Source organism: Ruditapes philippinarum, unplaced genomic scaffold (assembly GCF_026571515.1).
Source record: "Ruditapes philippinarum isolate M1 unplaced genomic scaffold, ASM2657151v2 ctg656_1_1_1_1, whole genome shotgun sequence".
Lineage (NCBI taxonomy): Eukaryota > Metazoa > Mollusca > Bivalvia > Venerida > Veneridae > Ruditapes > Ruditapes philippinarum.
In genome coordinates, this window is record NW_026857385.1 from 20,558 (window position 1) to 40,870 (window position 20,313).

The 20,313-nt window shown below is 31.3% G+C and overlaps 1 protein-coding gene across 1 annotated transcript in view; it reads right to left on the reverse strand.

The window, feature by feature from the left end:
• LOC132749562 (uncharacterized) overlaps positions 1–20,313 on the reverse strand; it is an 81,782-nt gene that overhangs the window by 19,860 nt on the left and 41,609 nt on the right. Inside the window, exons 10-14 of the mRNA XM_060739373.1 lie at positions 18,435–18,575; positions 17,191–17,334; positions 8,276–8,413; positions 5,435–5,572; positions 2,700–2,837 (exon numbers count right to left, since the gene is read on the reverse strand). Of these exons, the coding sequence (XP_060595356.1) occupies positions 2,700–2,837; positions 5,435–5,572; positions 8,276–8,413; positions 17,191–17,334; positions 18,435–18,575 (699 nt within the window). The remainder of the gene's footprint in view (positions 1–2,699; positions 2,838–5,434; positions 5,573–8,275; positions 8,414–17,190; positions 17,335–18,434; positions 18,576–20,313) is intronic.

The following is a 20,313-nucleotide window of genomic DNA, read 5'->3' on the forward strand; positions in this document are numbered from 1 at the left end:
AATTGTGTTTCATTTTTTAAATATGTGGAAATATTACGTGTTTCTCGTTATCAATCACTTGATAGTCAAGAGGAAGTGTATTTCTTAAAATGTTTCCATTTATCTATGACATCTGCTTTTCGTCCGCATTCAAAAATAGTCCGGCTTCTGTGAGAAAAGACAATTTAACTGTAAAATTATCCCCAAAAATTTTCCATTGAAAAATCATGCAATAAATTTATGTGTTAAATATACAAAAGTCATATCTTGATAAATTCAGCATGTGATGCTGGTTTGTATGGTTGGAACTGTAAGAAAACGTGTAGTGAGAATGTAAGGGTTGAAACAGATATTGTGATCCGACTGCCGGACATTGTAAAAATGGTTGTAAACAAGGTTTACCCGAGGTAAATTTGATTAAAAATATAATTAACGTGATTCTTTAAAAATGATATTCATTCGTTATAATTTTGCTAAATGTTTACCAGTACTTGTCACATGCATATATTTTTAGAAACGGTCATTAAAATATTTTATATATCTAAATAGTACAATGAAACTATCTTGATAAATTAAGCATGTGATGCTGGTTTTTATGGTCGAAACTGTAAGGAAAAGTTTAGTGAGAATTGTGATGGCGGAAACAGAAATTGTGATTCGACTACTGGACATTGTAAATTGAGTTGTAAACCAGGTTGGATTAACCACAGTGTACCCGCGGTAAATTCGATTTATAAATAGAATTAAACAAATACTTCATATAGACGTCTTTCAACACCTTTTCACAGCTTGCGATGGAAGTAATTATGTTCTGGCATGTTTGGCTGGAAATCACATTTGTGTGACCAAGGTAATATCAAGTTTTAATTTTATAAACCATGTTTTTAATTTTATTTTATCACTTCAGCCATTTTTCTATCACCAAATACAACAAAAATATCTAATGATCATTTATATTAACATCATCATACATAGTCGGTGTCTGGTGTATCTTTCTATTGATAATTCTTAGCTGAGCTGTATCCGCATTGTATTTTACTGCCTGTGGTCTTCATGAACAATGACGATGACGATAACGACGCTCTTTCCTAACAATATCTATTACCTAGTGTTTTTTAATATTCAGCTGTGTGCAGGTGGGCTTTGACAGATATCTCTAACAATGACCCTCACAGACATATGGACATATCCGTAATATGTATGTCAACCAGAAATTATCTTTCGGCTGTTGTCATTGAGGTCAGACTTAATGATTAACAAAGAAACCAACTCTTTTGACAAGTGTTGTGTTTTTCTTTTAACAAACTGTTGTTTTAAAATATTAGGGGTGTATTAAGGGTATATGTACTTTAATTAGCAAGGAATTTGGACGATTTGTTTTAATAAAACATATTATTTACTACAGTGTTGATTTCTGATAAGCACGTGGTGTACGTCTTGTTTTAAGTAATGATTAAAATGCTTTGATGAATCGGATGTTGCGATATTTTTTTCCGTGTGTATATAAGTGAAACAGTGAATTTTCTGTAGTCCTCTTGATGCGTGCTGTTTCAAACCAGTAAAAATATTTCCATCGTAATGTAAACAAAGTTTTTATTTTTATAGGACTACAAATCTAAATAACTCAAACTCATCTGAACCTAAATAATATAAACTAGGAGATAAATCTCACAAAATTGAAACGAAAAATTACAGCTATTAAGTTTTGTTAATAAAATATTACAAGTAATTATTTATATACTTTTATGACAATTAAAAATTCGCGTGTTGCGATACATTTTGTCGAGAGCTTAAAGCAGCTGACCTCCAGAAGATAGCAGAAAAACTGCTGTCTTGCTAATATTTCAAAATCCCCCCTCAAAAACATTATATAGTTGAAAGAAATCGAAATGACACTTCAAAATGTTCATATTTTAACATTATTGCTCTGAAAACAAACAGTTCGCTTTTCCACCAACGGGAAATACCTTCTTTTATTATACCACGGAATTCTTTCATCCGGGTTTTTTCTAGTATCACGTGATCGTACAGGACAATATCGCGACCTGTGCTCCGGAACGCACGGAATCCGGGATTTTATCAACCATATAGGGATACGAATAACTGCTTTTGTTTTTATATTTGTAGTAATTCATGAAACTAAAAATTATAATTTATCAATTATTTCATATATATGATGACCAATTTATCGATTTAACCTTTAGCTTGAAATGTGATACAGGCCTACTTAATGACGAAAAATGATAAACGATCCCAGGCATACCGGATACCGGGATTTTCCCTCATCACTGTTGTGACACGTGACCGCGTTAAATGAATTATCTTCTCCTATTTATATTGGCTACTGCGTTAGTAACGTAGTAAATTATGGAAAAGAAAACCAGATATATTAACGCTTTTGTCAACATTCTTTCTTGAAATAAAGTGTCAGTAATGATGGATTTATAAAATAATCCTAACTAGATCAGTATTTACCATTTACTTGAAATTTTATTTCATTTCTTTTTCATTTTACCATCTGGATGTCAGTGGCTTTAACGGTAAATTTTCTGTTGTTTTCTAATGGCGTCTTGCTTTAAACCAGAAGAAATATTTCAATTGTAATTTAACCAACAGCTTTTGTTTTAACAGGACCACAATGTTAAATAAAAACAACACATCTTAACTTAAATAACGAACAGTAAAATAAGTCACACAGAAAAATAAAAACTTGATATTACCTTGATCACACAACGGTGTTTTCCATCCATCCATGCATCCATATGTGCAGCGTCCGTTAACATTGATGCAATATCCGTCTTTACAATGGCCACTGCACTTCTTAGAACAGTTCTCACCATAATAACCTTCATCGCAACCTGTATCATCAATATAATTTTGTGATCAAGATTTCAATAGAAGGCAATCAAATGATTTACAATTACTTCCAATGTTTTTGTCTTATATGTGGATCACTATTTTGTTCTGTGTTAAGCAGCACAGCCGATATCATAATATACCTTTTTTAATTAATATATTCGGTTAAGTTTTTGTTCCAGTACACAATGCCTAATGCAATAATTTGAATATATCTGATCAAGAAAACAGTGTAATCAGTGTAATCTTTTTGACAAATATGTATTATAATAAAAAACTAAATAAAGTTGTTCTCGATGCTATTTTTTTTTTGGTTTTGTGTGATCCTTTACTTTAGACAATTTCAAGTATGGGTATTTTTCGACCGATTTTCTCGCAATATTACCGATACGTCAATATCAAGTGATTGTTGTAGGCTGACAATCACGTATGAGAAGGTTGATTTGATACAGATAAAGAAGCCAATGATCAATAAACAAAAATACGTTATTAACTTTACCCAAAAATCTTTGTAACCACACATAAAGTACTGCAGGTCAAGGTAAAGATTACACGATTTCTTGTTTTTCACATATATTTCACATAACTTTATAATTTTGACACGCTAATTTAAAATTTTACAGGGATGGACTGAATTTAAAATTGAAGAACATTTTCTCATTTTGGATTGAGATAAGTAGTAATCATTCAACAAATTTTGATATAATTAAAATATATATTTACACTTTTTAATTAATTTTACTTACCTGGATTACAGTTTTATCCAGATTATCAATATTTTCTAGAAAATGTACGATTAATATTTTGTTATAACAATTGTAAGATGTATGTTTTTATAAGTTTTTATGCATTTAATGTAATCATTGATTATTCTTTAATAATATGATTACAATATTGAGTTTCTGCCTACTAGTTGTAGCCAGTGACTACGTAAATGTGGATAATCAACTACACCCAAATTAAAATTATCCCCTTAAAAACGTTTAGGTTTGTTTGTATTGTGTTGTTAGAAATATATTAACAGAAAAAAACGTTGCTGTAATACCTAAAAGTTTTAGCGTTGTTCAACAGATAGTCAAATGGGACTGTAACTATCTAGAAACCACATAACATTTAAAATTTAGAAGATCAGGTTTCATATCAACTCTCGTAGCAATTTGAAAACAATATTGCGAACAGAGGTACTCAATTAGTACCTATCGAGTACCCGTTAGAAGAGCCCATTCACAAACTTATGTTTTTCAACGCTCATTAACGCTCTTTCACAAGTATACATGATATTATATTTGCTGTTGATAAAGGGATCCATTTGTGAAAATACTTTCTCTCTTGTGTTTCTCTTTAATTAAGAAAGTAATTCTAATTCATTTAAAATAAGCATAGTTGGTGAGGCAGCGCACAGAAATATGTACAGAAGTGTTGATGGAGAAAGCTTGCTATTGTCCTTTTCTTTTATTGATTTGCAGGAATATAATGTATATTTCCATTGTATTTTAGGTTTAAACCAACATAGTGCGTTTGCGACCAGAATGAACCAGAACAAAATCGTTAAGAAAAGTCGTTAAGAAAAGTCGTAAACTGATACAATTTGATTTTCAAAAATAAGTTTGAAACATCGGAAGCACTTTCGCCCTTCCTTGTTAATCTTTTTCGCATATTTGTGCATCGACACAACTATAGCGAAGACTTCCGTTAAGTCCGTATTCAATTCTTTTTTGTACGTTACTTGCGTCTACGTGTTATTTTTGTTTTCATTTCAGTTCAATAAATTAACGGATGCATCCGCGACTCTATTTTACCTGTAACAAAGGCAACAAATTGAGTTACTTAAAAAATTATTTACAGCACTTCCAGGCACTTTTTAATTTGCTTTAATTAAAATAGCAAAATTTAACTCACTATGCGCTAATATGACTCTTTCGGTGTCTGATCTTTCCTATGCTTAGAGTCATGAGACAATTTAACAAGACAAATTTAGGGTGCATGCGAGATTGATATGTAGATATAAAAATGGACAATGATGCAGAAGAAATTATAATAAAGCCATTTAAAATGGAACACTTGACGTAAACCTAACGTCATCTTATAATGTCGTTGTTACGTTAGCATCTGCAAAGGGTATGGTGAAAAGGCATAGAAGAAAATTGATAGCAGCGTATCTATATTTTTTTAATTCTATTTTTGTAATGAAATACAAAATGTCTATGATATTTTAAGTAGTAATAACAAACATTTATTACATTTTGTGTATCTTGTTAAACATTTTCTAGTGGTGTAAACGAACGAAACGGTCTGAACTCGTATATATAAACTAGAACCTAGAAATTGTTCTTCTTTAATACACGTTTTTTAAACAAATTGAATATTATGATGTGTAATCATTGGTTGGGTTTACCTGCTTAATCTATAAAAAAGTAGTACACGAACAATATTTAATTTACAGTAATAAAATGAAGCACCTATAGATGACCAAGCAAATGAAAACATTAAAGGTCACTTAACACTGTCAAAAAATAAAGTAATAATAGTAAAAGATATGAAAATATCTTCATTTATCAGACACTTGATATAAAGTATTGAAGATTGAATAAGTACAAACGTTTTGCACAAGTCTCTCCTGTCCATCCTGGTATGCAGCCACTTGTACACCGCCCATCAGTATTGTTACATTCTTGTTTATCACAACGTTGACTACAAGTGTACGCACAACGTTGTCCGTACCATCCACTGGAGCATGCTGAGAAAAATATCAATAATAACTGTTATACACCTTTTAAAACATAACCAACAAGTTTTTAAGCATTTATACATGATGTTGCAAATCATTTTCTGCTCAAGTCTTATTAATTCAGCCCCGTTTTTATTTTCAGAATCCATATCAAATAAATATCGTCCTCCATCTAACCTCATTTTCATATTCAGGGTAAAAAATATCTTATGAAATCTATATTGTCTTTGAAATTACAAAGTACTGTCAAAATGATGATTATATGCTCAAATTTGATATTTAAAAGTATTAAAAATTGCTACATTGTCTCTTTATAAAGTTTATAAATATAAAATCAAAATAATTCGACATCTGCGGATGTTTCTAAATTCAAAATTTCACCATTTGCATGTTTTAATTCTGCTTAAGCCGGTGCAAGGGCGAAAGATTGATAACGAGAAACACGTAATATTTCCACATGTTTAAAAAATAAACCAAATTCATGACACACGGACAACACAATTTAAATTATGATTAGGGTATCGTTGACGCCTGGTTGTTATTGCTGTTTCCACAAACTATCAAATATCGATGTGGAATACGTTTAACGATAACCATTCCTCTTTAGTTCTGCATTTCATTATATGATTAAAAAATTCCCTTTGCAAAATGTTTCATCAACATTCTTTTGTTAATTGTTTTCATTTTTATAATTCACATTATGTAAAAACAATTTATCAGTAATATCATCAGTACAACATGTTATTTTTTCATATTCTATTGCGTTACTAACGTATACGCTGATATAAATAAAAAGTTAATTCATTCAACATGGTCAAATGTCAAAGCATTTTATTCATAAAGCATATATCGGACATAATAATTCCGTAGCATATTTAAAGCAACTATATTCAAATGGTGGGAAAGCGATATGTCTGTATATAAACGAAAAAGGTTAATTACAGGTAAATGAACGTTTTAAAGCAATATTTCAATTAAAAAAATATTTTTGTGTATTTGAAGAGATATTTTGATATGGATAGGTAAAATATCACTTTAACACTATTTCAAATAATTGCATTTTAAACTGTTTTGTGTAAAAACTTAATTTTACTAAGAAGAATAATAAAAAGAGACTTTATTCAGTAATTTGAAAGAACAAAAAAGATGAAAATAAATTAATAAATAAATAGATAAATGAGGGAAACCATGTTTTTAGTTTTTTTATCACTTCAGCCATTATTCAATCACCAAATGCAACACAAATATCCAAATATCATCTATATTAATATCATCATACATAGTCGGTGTCTGGTGTATCTTTCTATTTCTTATCGCATTGTATTTCACTGCCCGTGGTCTTCATGAACAATGACGATGACGATAACGATGGTCTTTCCTAAATTTTTCTTGCATATCAGACAGGATTATCTACCGATTACACCGGTGTTAGAAAACAGGCATGTAAGACAGTTCGAGTGCTTTAAATGACGTCATTGACGCGCGACTTTTATGAATGAATTATGTTCTTAAGATGACGTCACTTAACCGTTATGAATGAAGTTTTAAGTTTATACGCTACTATAAGAAAAAAAGTTCGTTATGAGCATATCCGTTTTCGTAATTTCTGTTCTGAAAATAATTGATATGTAATATGCAAGAAAAAGAATCAAACACCGGGTTTCGGTGCAGACGGGAATATGTAGCTCTCGGGTAACTGTTAAGCGGAAACTCGGCAGAGCCTCGTTACCGCCGTAAACAGTTACCCTCGAGCTTGATATTCCGCTTTGTACCGGCAGCCAGTGTAAGATTCTTATAATCTGTTACCTAGTGTTTTTTTAATATACAGCTGTGTGCAGATGGGCTTTGACCGATATCTCTTACAATGACCCTCACAGACATATTGACATATCCGTTTTATGTATGCAAACCAGGCTTTATCTTTCGGCTGTTGTCATTGAGATTATTTTCAGACTTAATGATTAGCAAAGAAACCAACCCTCTTGACAAGTGTTGTGTTTTATTTTAACATACTGTTGTTTTAAAATATTAGGAGTGTTTTAATGATATATGTACTTTAATTAGCAAGGAATTTGGATAAAACATAATATCTACTACAGTGTTGGTTTCTGACAAGCACGTGGTGTACGTCTTGTAAGCAATGCAGAGATTCATTTTATAAATATATTTGGTACTTTTAAGTAATGATTAAAATGTTTTGATGAATCGGATGCTGCGATATTTTTTTCCGTGTGCAAATTAGTGAAACAGTCAATTCCTCTTGGGGCGTCCCGTTTTAAGACAGTAAAATATTTCAATCGTAATATAACAAAAAGGTTTTTACTTTTATAGGACTACAAATCTGAATTACCCAAAATCATCAAAACCTCAATAATATCAACTGGGAGATAAATCTCACAAAATTGAAACGAAAAATTACGCTTATTAAGTTTTTGTTAATAGATATATTTCAAGTAATTACTTATATAATGTTATGACAGTTTAAAGTCGCGTGTTGCGATATATTTTGCCGAGTGCTTAACGGTAAATTTTCTGTTAATTTCTAATGGCGTTTTGCTTTAAACCAGTAAAAATATTTCAATTGTAATTTAACCTACAGGTTTTTTTCTCACAGGACCACTATGTTATATAAAACTAACACATCTTAACTTAAAAAAACGAACAGAAAAATAAGTCACACACACACAAAAAATAAATAAAACCTGTTATTACCTTGGTCACACAACGGTGTTTTCCACCCATCCATGCATCCATATGTGCAGTGTCCGTTAACATTGTTGCAATATCCGTTTTTACAATGGCCGTTGCACTTCTTAGAACAGTTCTCACCATAATATCCTTCATCGCAATCTGTATCATCAATATAATGTTGTGATCAAGATTTCAAGAAAAGGCAAGCAAATGATTTACACTTACTGCAAAACTTTTGTCTTATATGTGAATCACTATTTTGTCGTTTTTTCAGCAGCACAGCTGATATCATTATATACCTTTTTAAATTAATATATCGGTTTAGGTTTTGTTCCAGTACACAATATCTAATGCAATAATTTTAATATATATCTGATCAAGAAAACCATTAGTGTAATCTTTTTGACAAATATATATTCATAATAAAAAAAACTAGGTCAAGTTGCTCTCGAATGCTATTTTTTGGCTTGGTGTGATCCTTCACTTTTGAAAATTTCAAATATTGGTATTTTTCGACCAATTTTCCCACAATATTACGAAAACGTCAATATCAAATGACTGTTGTAGGCTGACAATCACGTATGAGAAGGTTGATTTGATACATATCGAGACGCCAATGGTGAAAAAACAAAAAGACGAAATTAACTTTACCCAAAAATATTTGTTACCACACGGAAAATAGTGCAGGTCTAAGATAAAGATTACATGATTTCTTGTTGTACACATATATTTCACATAATTTAAAATTTTGACACACTAGTTTTAAATTTTACCGGGATGGTATGAATTAAAACTGAAGAACTGAAGCTCATTTTGGATTGAATTTATAAGTAACCTTTCAACCCATCTTGATATAATTTCAAAATCATTACACTTTAAAAAAATAATTTTACTTATCTAGATTACAGTTTTATCCAGATTATTAATATTTTTTAGAAAATGCACGATTAATATTTTGTTATCACAATTGTAAGATATATGTTTTACAAGTTTTTATGCATTTAATATAATCATTGACATTCCTTAACAATATAAATATTTAGTCTCTGCCTACTAGGTGTAGCAAGTGATTAAATGTGGATTATTAACTACACCCAAATTAAAATTATCCCCTTAAAAACGTATTAGTGTGTATTGTATTGTTAGAAATATATTAATAAAAAAAAAAAAAACAAACGTATATATATATTTATAACAGAAAAGTCAAATTAGACAAAATTGAAATTTTGTTAAGAAAGAAGAATAAGGAATGAACTCAACATAACAACTAAACCTTAGAATTCGACACTTTCGCCCTTCCTTGTTAATCTTTTTCTCATATTTTTGCATCGACACAACTATAGCGAGGTCTGTCCGTTATGTCCGTATTCAATTCTTTTTTACGTTACTTGCGTCTACATGTTATTTTTGTTTTCATTTCAGCTCAATAATTTGACTCTATTTTACCTGTGACAAAGGCAACAAATTGAGTTACTTAAAAATTTATTCGCAGCACTTCCGGGCATTTTTTAATTTGCTTTAATAGAAATAGCAAAATTTAACGTCACGGACGCTTCACTTTTGAAAATCGCCTGTAGATATTATAAACATGTCATCAGAAGCCACACTTAGCCTATTTTTCCGTTTAAAGGAGACACAGGCAAAATTCTCATTTTTTCATTATGAATGTTTTCATTCATTATTATGTATATGTCCTCAAAATGAATACAATGGGCAGTCACAGGCAGAAACGTTTCTCCTCATAAAGAATAAAATGATTGTTTTCTAGCCCTCTTGAGTCAGGTCAGAGCGTTTAGACCTTATAAAATTTGTCACAGTGAACTCTAGAAACGTTAAAGAACATGTCAAATGAATGACTTATACTTGTTTCAATCATATAATTTCAACACTATCTGTTATTGTAACTTCAAGGGTTTGTTCAAGTCACACGACTAGTTTTATTCGGCGATTTTGTCGTCCTCTAAATTTCGTTCAACGTATACAGATATATTTACGCTTCAAACCCAAAATATATAGAATTTATACATGAATTCATGCTAGGAGTTTATAAAATGTCATTTTAGAATGATTCAAGTACATAAGATCAATTTAATATTTTTGTCAATAATTCGCCTGAGTATCCCTTTAACGGTTTACATATGACAAAAATACTCTCAAAAATCGACTAAAGACGATACTAGATCTGGGTTTCAGGCATATACGCGGATTTAGTTGACTTTGTGAAGGTGGTCTTAGAAGAGGATTGTATAGTCAGTATAAGGGTATTTTTTTGCAAAGGTGTTAATCATGAAGGATAAGCTGATAGTGAAGAAGGTTTGTTCTTGATGGTTGTGTCAACGTTCAAAGTGTGAGTAACAAAGGCGATCATGCGGGGGTTGAGCCACGAAGGGTACGTCTAGTTCTTTAAAGAATTATAGCAATATAAATAAACTTATTTCATCAGGAAACAAACGAAAATCGTCTGAGTGTCAACAAACAAAGTATTTCCTTCCACTGAAGGCAAAGTATTAAAGTATGTTCATTATGGCGCGACGAGGGATATTGTGAAGGCATGCAGTTACACATGGTCAGTCCGTGAATGCTAACGTTTTTCTAAAGAAAAATTGGTTTTCCCCATTTTTTCTTTGTTACATTGTTTTGAAATTTTTTACCTCTTAGAGTCGTGAGACAGTTTAACATGACAATTTTAGGGTAATGTGTATGTAAGATTTATATGTAAATATAATAATGGGCAATGTTGCAGAGGAAAGTATAATAAAGCCATTTATAATGGAACATTTGAAATGATCAAACCTAACATCGTTGTGACGTTAGCATCTGCAAAGGGTATGGTGAAAAGGCATAGAAAAAAATTGATAGCAGCGTTTCTTTTTTTTTAATTCTATTTTTTTTTAAATGTAATGCAAAATGTTTCTGATATTTCAAGTAGTAATAACAAACATGTATTAAATTTGTTGCATCTTGGTAAACATTTTCTAGTGGTTTAAACGAACGAAGCGGTCTGACCTCGTATATATAAACTAGATCCTAGAAATTGATCTCTTTCAATACACGTTTCTGAAAAAAATTTGATTATTATGATGTTTAATTATTGGTTGGGTTTACCTGCTTAATCTATAAAAAAAGTAGCACACAAGCAATATTTCATTTACAGTAATAAAGTGAGAAACCTATAGATGACCTAGCAATTGAAAACATTAAAAGTCACCAAACACTTTTATAAAGAAATTAATGATAATATGAGATATGAAAATATCTTCATTTATCAAACACTTGATATAAAATATTGAAGATTGAACGAGAACACACGTTTTGCACGAGTCTCTGCTGTCCATCCTGGTATGCAGCCGCGTGTACACCGTCCCATCAAGGACAAAACATGTAATTCATGCGGCATTTAGTTACTTGTTCTATGTAAGGGTTTTACATTAAGAATAGTAAATTTCAACTCCGGTGTATTCACGTACTTCACTAGCAACCATGGTAATCATGTAACACAATTGACTATTGCACGAAAGTGTTTTTTCCCATAATCCACGATCTAGAATTTCAGTATTTTTAGTGATCATGCATCATTGCTTTTTAAAAACGTTGTGATTGTACACGTGATCTTGGATAATCTGATATAAATTTGACCTCTTCGTATTATAAATGGAAAATAAGAGAAATTTACATTACCAAATAAAATGTCTGTAAATTTAACAGAATTTGAGCTCGACACCCCATCGTCACTTCTTGCGATTATTCAAACGACATGATTATAACAAGACTTATCTATTGATGATATTTCAAACAGTATTTCTGTTTTTATTTCAGTATTTCTGTATTTCTGAAGCGTTATAAAGCTTCATATCCAGTTGACTATTTACAAAATGAATATATTTTAAATGCAATTGTCATTTAAGACGGTCACCTAACTGATTTATTTAAAATTGTGTTTTTTATTCCGATGTCTTTCCAGAAAAATGGGTTCGATGGTTAATTATACCACAACGTAATAAAATGTGATGTGAATAACGTCAATAATTATCGTGGTATAACGATATAAAGTAATCTCAATAAACTATTCACGGGTAGAATTTAGATTGATGAGTCGTTAAGTGGTGAGTCAAACAAGAAACATCTTTAAACAAGAAGGCCATTATATTATGGCCCTTATATCGATCAGCTGGTTATGAACGCTCAATTTCATTTTATTTGGACTATGTGACCTAGTTTTTAACCAAACATTGACGTAGAAATCACCACAACAATCTTTCTAACTGATCTCCAAGATATTTGGATCAACACAATAGGCCCTAGAGTGATAACAAGATTTTTTTCAATACTTGGGCTGTGTTACCTAGTTTTTGTTTCCAGATGACCAATAAACTGACATACAAATCATAAAAACAACCTTTTAGACCAAGTTCAAGGATATTTGGAGCAAAACAGTAGCATTTAGAGTATTTAAGAGATTTTTCCATATTAGGACTGTATGGCCTAGTTTCTGAACCCAAGTGACCCATCTTCGAATTGACCTAGAAATCATTATAATAATAAGAAATCACTAAACCCACCTTACTGCCCATTTACCAGAATGTTTAAATAAAAAAAACAGCCTCTAAAGTGTTTACAAGGTTTTTCCGAACTTCGTCTAAAAATTACAAATCGTCCTATAACCAATTTCCAGAATATCTGGATCAAAATAATAGCATCTGAGGTGATAACATGATTTTTCTATTTTGAGCTCTGTGACCTAGTTTTTCATCCGAGATGACCTATGTTCGAACTTATCCGCAAGCATCTTGACAAAGTTTGATGACAATTGAGTCAAATATGCAACCATTATAGTGTTTACAAGGTTTTATTTATACTTTGGCTGTGTGACCTAGTTTTTGACTACATGTGATCTATATTCAAAGTTGTCTTAGAAACCATCAAAACAAATTTTCAGACCGTCGTTTTTCAAGAATATTTGGATCAAAACAGTTGCCCCTAGAGTGTTTCAGCTCCTGCGACCTAGTTTTTCATCCGAAACTTAAACTTAAATGGGTAAAAACTTTCACTAATGAATCAGAAGCAAACTGGGAATTAATTCCGAAACACCTACTGAAAGATTTAGGTGACAATTTTTTAAATATTTTATTGTAATACGGACACTAATAAAGTCTCAATTGTAGTAATGTGACTAAATTTTATCAAGAACTTATTAAAATATGGATAAAAACTCGCGATTTACATAAAAAAATCAAAATTTGACATTTGAAAAAATAATAGAGAAATAGATCAAAATGTTATTTTAAATAAGCTAGTAGATAAACGGAACTGCGTCGTTGAATTAAACTTGCTCTTTTAAGCTAAACCTCTAGCCTGGAAACAAACTATGAAAACGTTTCACTCTTCGCAAACAAAAATAAAAACAGAAAAACCTCTTAAGATAATAACAGACTTTTTGAATTGATGGATTCAAAAACAATATATCAAATATTAGTAAACAAAGTATTCATTTAACCCGCTACACATTCGTATTGGTCAAATACATATGAAAGAAAACTGAACTGGAATGATATATATAAATTCATTACAAGAATTCCTGATAATCGGTATAAACAATTCAAATTTAGAGTAATTAACAAGATCTTTACAAGCAAAAAAACGCGCTATAAATGGAAAATGGTCTCATCTCCACTCTGTAATAAATGTAATAAAATAGAAGATTATCAACATCTTTTTATCGATTGTATGGCAGTAAATGTATTTTGGGAGAAAATTTTATACATTTTTCAAGGGTGCTGAATTCAAAGAAATATACGTAAACTCGACATACTTATTTTCGGTTATAAAATATCTCAAGAACAATACTTTTACATAAATGTTATACTCACCATTGCAGGATTTAGTATTTATAAAGCTTACTTTTGTAGTAATAATTGTTCAAATGAATTCAACATATTAAAACCGTTTAAAACAGAATTCGAAATAATATATCAATACTATAAATACAAGAAGACAAAAGTTAATTTTTGACAGAATACTCCAACTTTTAAAAGATATATACTAACCACCAGATGATTTCAAGCTTTTTTTCACTTTGTGTGTATATGTATGTTGTTACTCTATTACATATGAATATCTCAAAATGAAGTTGTTAAATTATCTCATTGTATATATGTATAATTATGTATAATATTTGTGAATAAAAAAATGTTTTTCATCCGAGATGACCAATGTTGGAACTCATCCAAGCAATTATCTAATCAAATTTCCTGACAAAATTTGATGATGAATGAGGCAAAAGTGTGATTACAAACAAAATTTAATGTTGGCGACGACGGACGACGGACATTCAACGATTCCAAAAGTTCACCCTGAGCTAACTAAGGTGAGCTAAAAAGATTCTCGACCGAACAAAAAACTGGTTAACTTGCATTTATTAGTTCTTAGTTTTCCGGACAAAGACATAGAGAAATGCATAGCTTGCATAACAATGACATAACATTTTCTTGTAGGGTTATAAATCTTGAAAAAATGAAACGCTTTAAGATGAATGTGTTTCTAAACAAACCTGTTGTTTTTCTGTGAAATAATTATAAACATTATATCAATTGAACAGATCAATAATCATTTAATTTAATAAAACACTTATCGAACATCATAATCTAAGGGTGCATGGTAGTTCTGATATTATTCTTCTTATTTTGGACAAATTTTAAAAAACTCAAATCATGTGTTATATAAACTCATTTAAGTCTTACGTAAAATAATCTGTTGAGAATGAAATGAGATCTGAATGCAAGAATTTTGTTAAACAGAACTAAAATAGTAGTTTAGTGTAATTGCAGAAATTAATGGAGCGAAACTCAAACGACAAAGACGTCGTTTACGTTTATTGAATGCCGCTTTTCCTTGTTTACCCATTACTGCATGAGCAATTTGCGAAACATGGCTATTTTCATTGAAAACTCCCGTTACAAGTTCACTTTTTTATAAAAACTATAAAAACTGCTTCAATACTATTTAAAGTTGACATAAATGTTGACTGGAACATTGCCTTTGTAACAACATGCTCATTTGTAAATTTCCTGTTACCGTGGCAACGAGCGGACATCTCAAAACTGCCACAAATTACTATTTTGCTTTATTTTGTCGATCAAAATTGATTTCTAAGTGCTGTAAATTCTCAATGGATTGAGATAGACTCAAAAGCTTTTCATCGTTGGTTACACGTAACCTTATGATCGATCTGGGCTCACTTTTAGCCTCTCACAAGTTCAAAATTCCCTTCAAACCCCCAAACAGAAGGGGACACAGCATTTCTCGAACAAAAAAGTGTTGGGGGCCTAAATAAGGCATTTTTTCATCATTTGAGACAACAAAAAATTGGTGGTGGGTGGGTGTGGAAAAGGCGTTAAAAGGCGTGTATATCTGGTTATGGGTTAATCTTGTTTACCATGGTAAAATTTTAACAATGTTTACACATGAACAATATTGTAAAGTCGAGTATTAAATCTAAAAATGAATTCTCTGTTTTATGTTGTAATCGCGATGGGCTTACATCAAGGTCATACAAATTCGCCGACATGTTTTTAATGAAGACATCGAATCATTTTTACAACAAAATAATACCACTTGTCTTGTCATCAATGAAGTTTTAAATTGTTGATGACTTCAATTATTTGGAAGTAACATTGAATTACACTGGTACGGTTGTTTAGAATGTTAAAAGTCTCAAAGGCAAAGCAATCAGGGCAATGAACACATTTGTAGATATACGAGGATTGATCAAAAAGTTCTTGGACCGATGTACTTCCGGTAGTCAGAGAACCCAACTAATGGTCTAACTTCTCAATTTAATCGCCCCCTACACCAATGCACTTTGCCCATCTGTGCCCCAACCCTTTAAATAAGAACTTTCTATATTGGTCCTCATAGAACTCATTGACCGCCTCCATTACACCTTCATTGCTTGAGGAACGTCTACCACGAAGCTTTGTCAGAGTCAGAGGGGCCAAGTTTAAAGAATATGGGGGATGGGGAAGAATTTCAAAGCCGCAGTCAGTTGCAGCAGCCATCGCACATTGGGACGTGTGAGCTGGCGCATTGTCGTGCAGGAGCAAAATGCCTGGAGGCACTTTGCCCCACCTTTTGCGCGATCTCCTGACGCAGACGTCTCAATTCGTCTGCAAAGTACCTACCGTTTATGGTACGACCTTGCTCAAGATAAATCAAAATATTATGTTTAAAACCTGAGCATGTACAAATTAAATGATTTATTGTGTTCCAAAAAGAAAAAGTCTTGTTAGATTTGGAAAATTTTATATCACACACATTAAACGCAAGGACTTAAATCAACCGAATCTTTAGACATAATTATAAAAAATGTTATCTTGTTGGTAAAATTATTTTATTTCCTTTTTATTCTCTATGTATTGTTAATGTATTTGTATAATTGTATTACGTTTTGCTACGGAATAATGTAAAGTGTGATTGTCACTACACGTTTCCCGAAAGTTTCGACGATAGAAATCAGCATCACAGGCTTAAGTTATCAAGATAATGTTTTTTGATACATTTTAGATATTTGGTTTAAACATATTTATCTTTTATCAGGTTACAATACTACACATCCGACACAAATTTATACAAAATCATGATAAAGTGGATTGAACTGGAACCTCAAAACTTATTGTAATTTTCTCCACTTCTAGCTAGACATCGCAATACAGATGATTAAATAAATTGGGACATCCAAGATAAGTATGTTAACATTATTATACGAAAATAAGACAAAATTTAAACAATTCATTTTTAGATATTTAAATATATATTAAATGACCGTTTGTAAATTTATATGCATGTGATCAGTACAAGCATGTTAAACATTTGGCAAAATTATCACAAACGGAAATCATTTTCAAATAAGTACGTTTATTCTTTTTATAAATCGAATTTACCTCGGGTACACTGCGGTTCAATCCAACCAGGTTTACAACCCTTTTTACAACGTCCGGTAGTAGGATCACAGTTTGTGTTTCCACTCTCACAATTCACACTACACGTTTTCTTACAGTCCCGACCATAGAAACCAGCATCACATGCTAAATTAATCAGAATATTACTATTGCATATTTAACACATATAAATTATTAAAAAACATATATATTTCCACATACCCTGTTAAAAATGAAACCAAATTCATGAAATATCACAGAATTATTTTCAATATGAACATTGTAATGAAATCACATGGCGTAACGAAGAAATATTCGGTCAAATAAATTTTCTGTCGGGTTTTACCTCGCACCAACACAGTAAAGGTCATGTGGCGACTTTCCAGCTTTACTGGAGGAAGACCTCAGGTGCCCTTCCATGCATTAAAATGTTGACTGAAAACTACTAAAACGCATGGAATAAATTAAAAATGTGTTTATTTTGCATGTAAAATCAGGCTACGCCGCTTGTGAAAATATTGCAGCTAGTGTTCACTCTGTGAGATTTATTTTAATCTTAAGCTGAGTTGTATCATTATTACATTTTGTAGTCTTCAAGAACAATGACGATGAGGACTTGTTCGATAGTCTTCTAATATGATCTGTTACCTGGTATTTTTAAATGAACAGCTAGATGTCGATGTTTTTTGATCAACATTTCTTACAATGACCCCTCACAGACATATCGATAGCGATACAAATAAACAAATATCAGCGTACTATTTTAAACATTCATTTCATTTCTATCAATTTTTATATTTATCTTAAGAGAAAGATTTACCCCCCGAAAACAAGACACAAAATAAGTATTCTGTAATTCTTTTCATTTTTACACATGTATATTATTTCAAACCTCGATGTAAAATGCTTCAGGATCTTTTTAGTATGTGTTTTCATTATTTTCGCATTATGGTAGTGCTATAAAGAAATAGTTTCTGAAATAAAGTATAGTATAACAATTCTTAAAGGTAACAATAATCATAACACACTATTGCTAATTATGTTAATTACATAAACTTGTAATTACGAGATACTTGTTGTGCAACAGCTTAAATTAAATTTAAAAAACTCAACAAAATCTCAATCACAGCAGACGTGGTTTTCATTTTTTTGAATTCGATGAAGTAACGATTAAGTTAAACAAAAAATGACTTTAAACGACATGATTTTAAAAAAAAATATCACAAAAATTTTAAACAAAATATTACTTTCACACAATGGTTCCTTCCATCCACGTCTGCATCCATCTATACAAGTTCCATTTACTGCATTGCAGTATGTATTCCCATGTTTACAATGGTTGCTGCATGTTTTAGAACAGTTTTGACCATAATAACCCTTATCACAACCTGAATAATAAATATGATAGCATTCTGTATATAGAGAACATTGAGTAAGTGTATGCTCAATACTGAACTTATTGAACGGATTAAATAAAATTATAGGCGAGCATAATATCATCTTATTCAATGAGTTCATTAAATTTAGAAAAAAAGTTTAACGAATAAAATATTGTATTTATCAAAATTATGAACCGTTTACGGAAAAAAGTACTTTTTTTATTGGAGCATCTATAGTGTTCACTAACATTTAGCATTTCTTTACGATATGTATGTAAAACGCAAATGACGTCATGTGAAAATATATACACGGCCGTACAATACCATTTTACGCAGTCACAAAAGTGGCTAGAGTGTGTTATTAAACTATAATAAACATGATAGTTAACTATACATTATTATTTTAAGGGACTCCACTGGTTTTTTTAGATGGCTGGACTGAGATTATTTTTCAAGTTTAATGTTCCCTTTGATGAAGATCTTGACCAATGACTTTTGTGCAAAAATTTAGACCATTAACTCGCTCCGTTTTTCAAGAATTACTATTTGTACTGTGGAATTTGACCCAAAATTGAAAAGCTTTTCATATTTTAAGTTTTATGTACCACTTTGATCTTTGTTAGAACTTAAAGAAATTCACAATTTAAATTCTTAGGGATTTTGGGACCTCAGTAATTTTTTTAAAGGCTAAAAATAATTCACAATCAATTTTAATGTTTTCACATTCATTCGTTGGTCCTTTTTTTTTATCGGCAAAACCGGACAGAGATATCATATTTAATGTACTCCATCAATAACAACTATATTTGTTAATTATTATCTCCTACTGCTGCTTACATTATATATAATGCATTGGTTTGAACAAGTCTGATTCATGCAATCTTCTTTACAAAAAGTTTGCCATTATTATAACACAGTAGTATAAGTTTGAAAATAAATATATATCGCAGCTTCTCATTATCCTTCACATTAAGATTTTTCAAATATTTGACTTGTTTTGAAAGATTTTCTCTTTGAAAAAATCTGTAAATTTGTAATTATAATATGTATTTGAATACTTATGATAATGATATCGTATGTTCATGACATTATTGAGTCCAGCACTCTTGAGTACCACTCAAGCCGAAGCAAGTGGGGGGGGGGGGGGGGGCGTGAGAGATGTTGCGTTCTATGAACCGAGTTCGCAATTTTTATGTTATTTTGCTGCTTAAATGCTTCCGATGGATCCTTTTTTTCCAGATATTAACCCATTACTTCATGAGCATTTTGTGAAAAATGGCTGTTTTCCTTGAAAAGTCTCCCGTTACAAGTTCAAATTGCTATAAAACTATAAAAACTGCTTCAATACTAATCAAACTTGGCACAAATGTTGACTGGACAATTGCCTTTGCAACAACATGCTCAGGCTTAAATTTCCTGTTACCATGGCAACGAGGGGACATCTCAAAATTGCCAAAAATCACTATTTTGCGTTGATTTTTTCCATCAAAATTGACTTCAAAGTGCTGCAACTTCTCAATGGATTGAGATAGAGTCAAATGCTTTTCAGCGTTGGTTACACGTTACCTTATGATTTATCTGGGGTCATTTTTAGCCTCTCACAAGTCGAAAATTTTCTTGGCGATGAGGGGGACTCCGCCCCCTTCAAACCCCCCAAACAGAAGGGGGCACATCCCCTTCTGGCAGCCCCTGATGTATCTTTTGGTTGGAGGCCGCGCCGAAAAATGGTCATTTTTTTAAAACAACA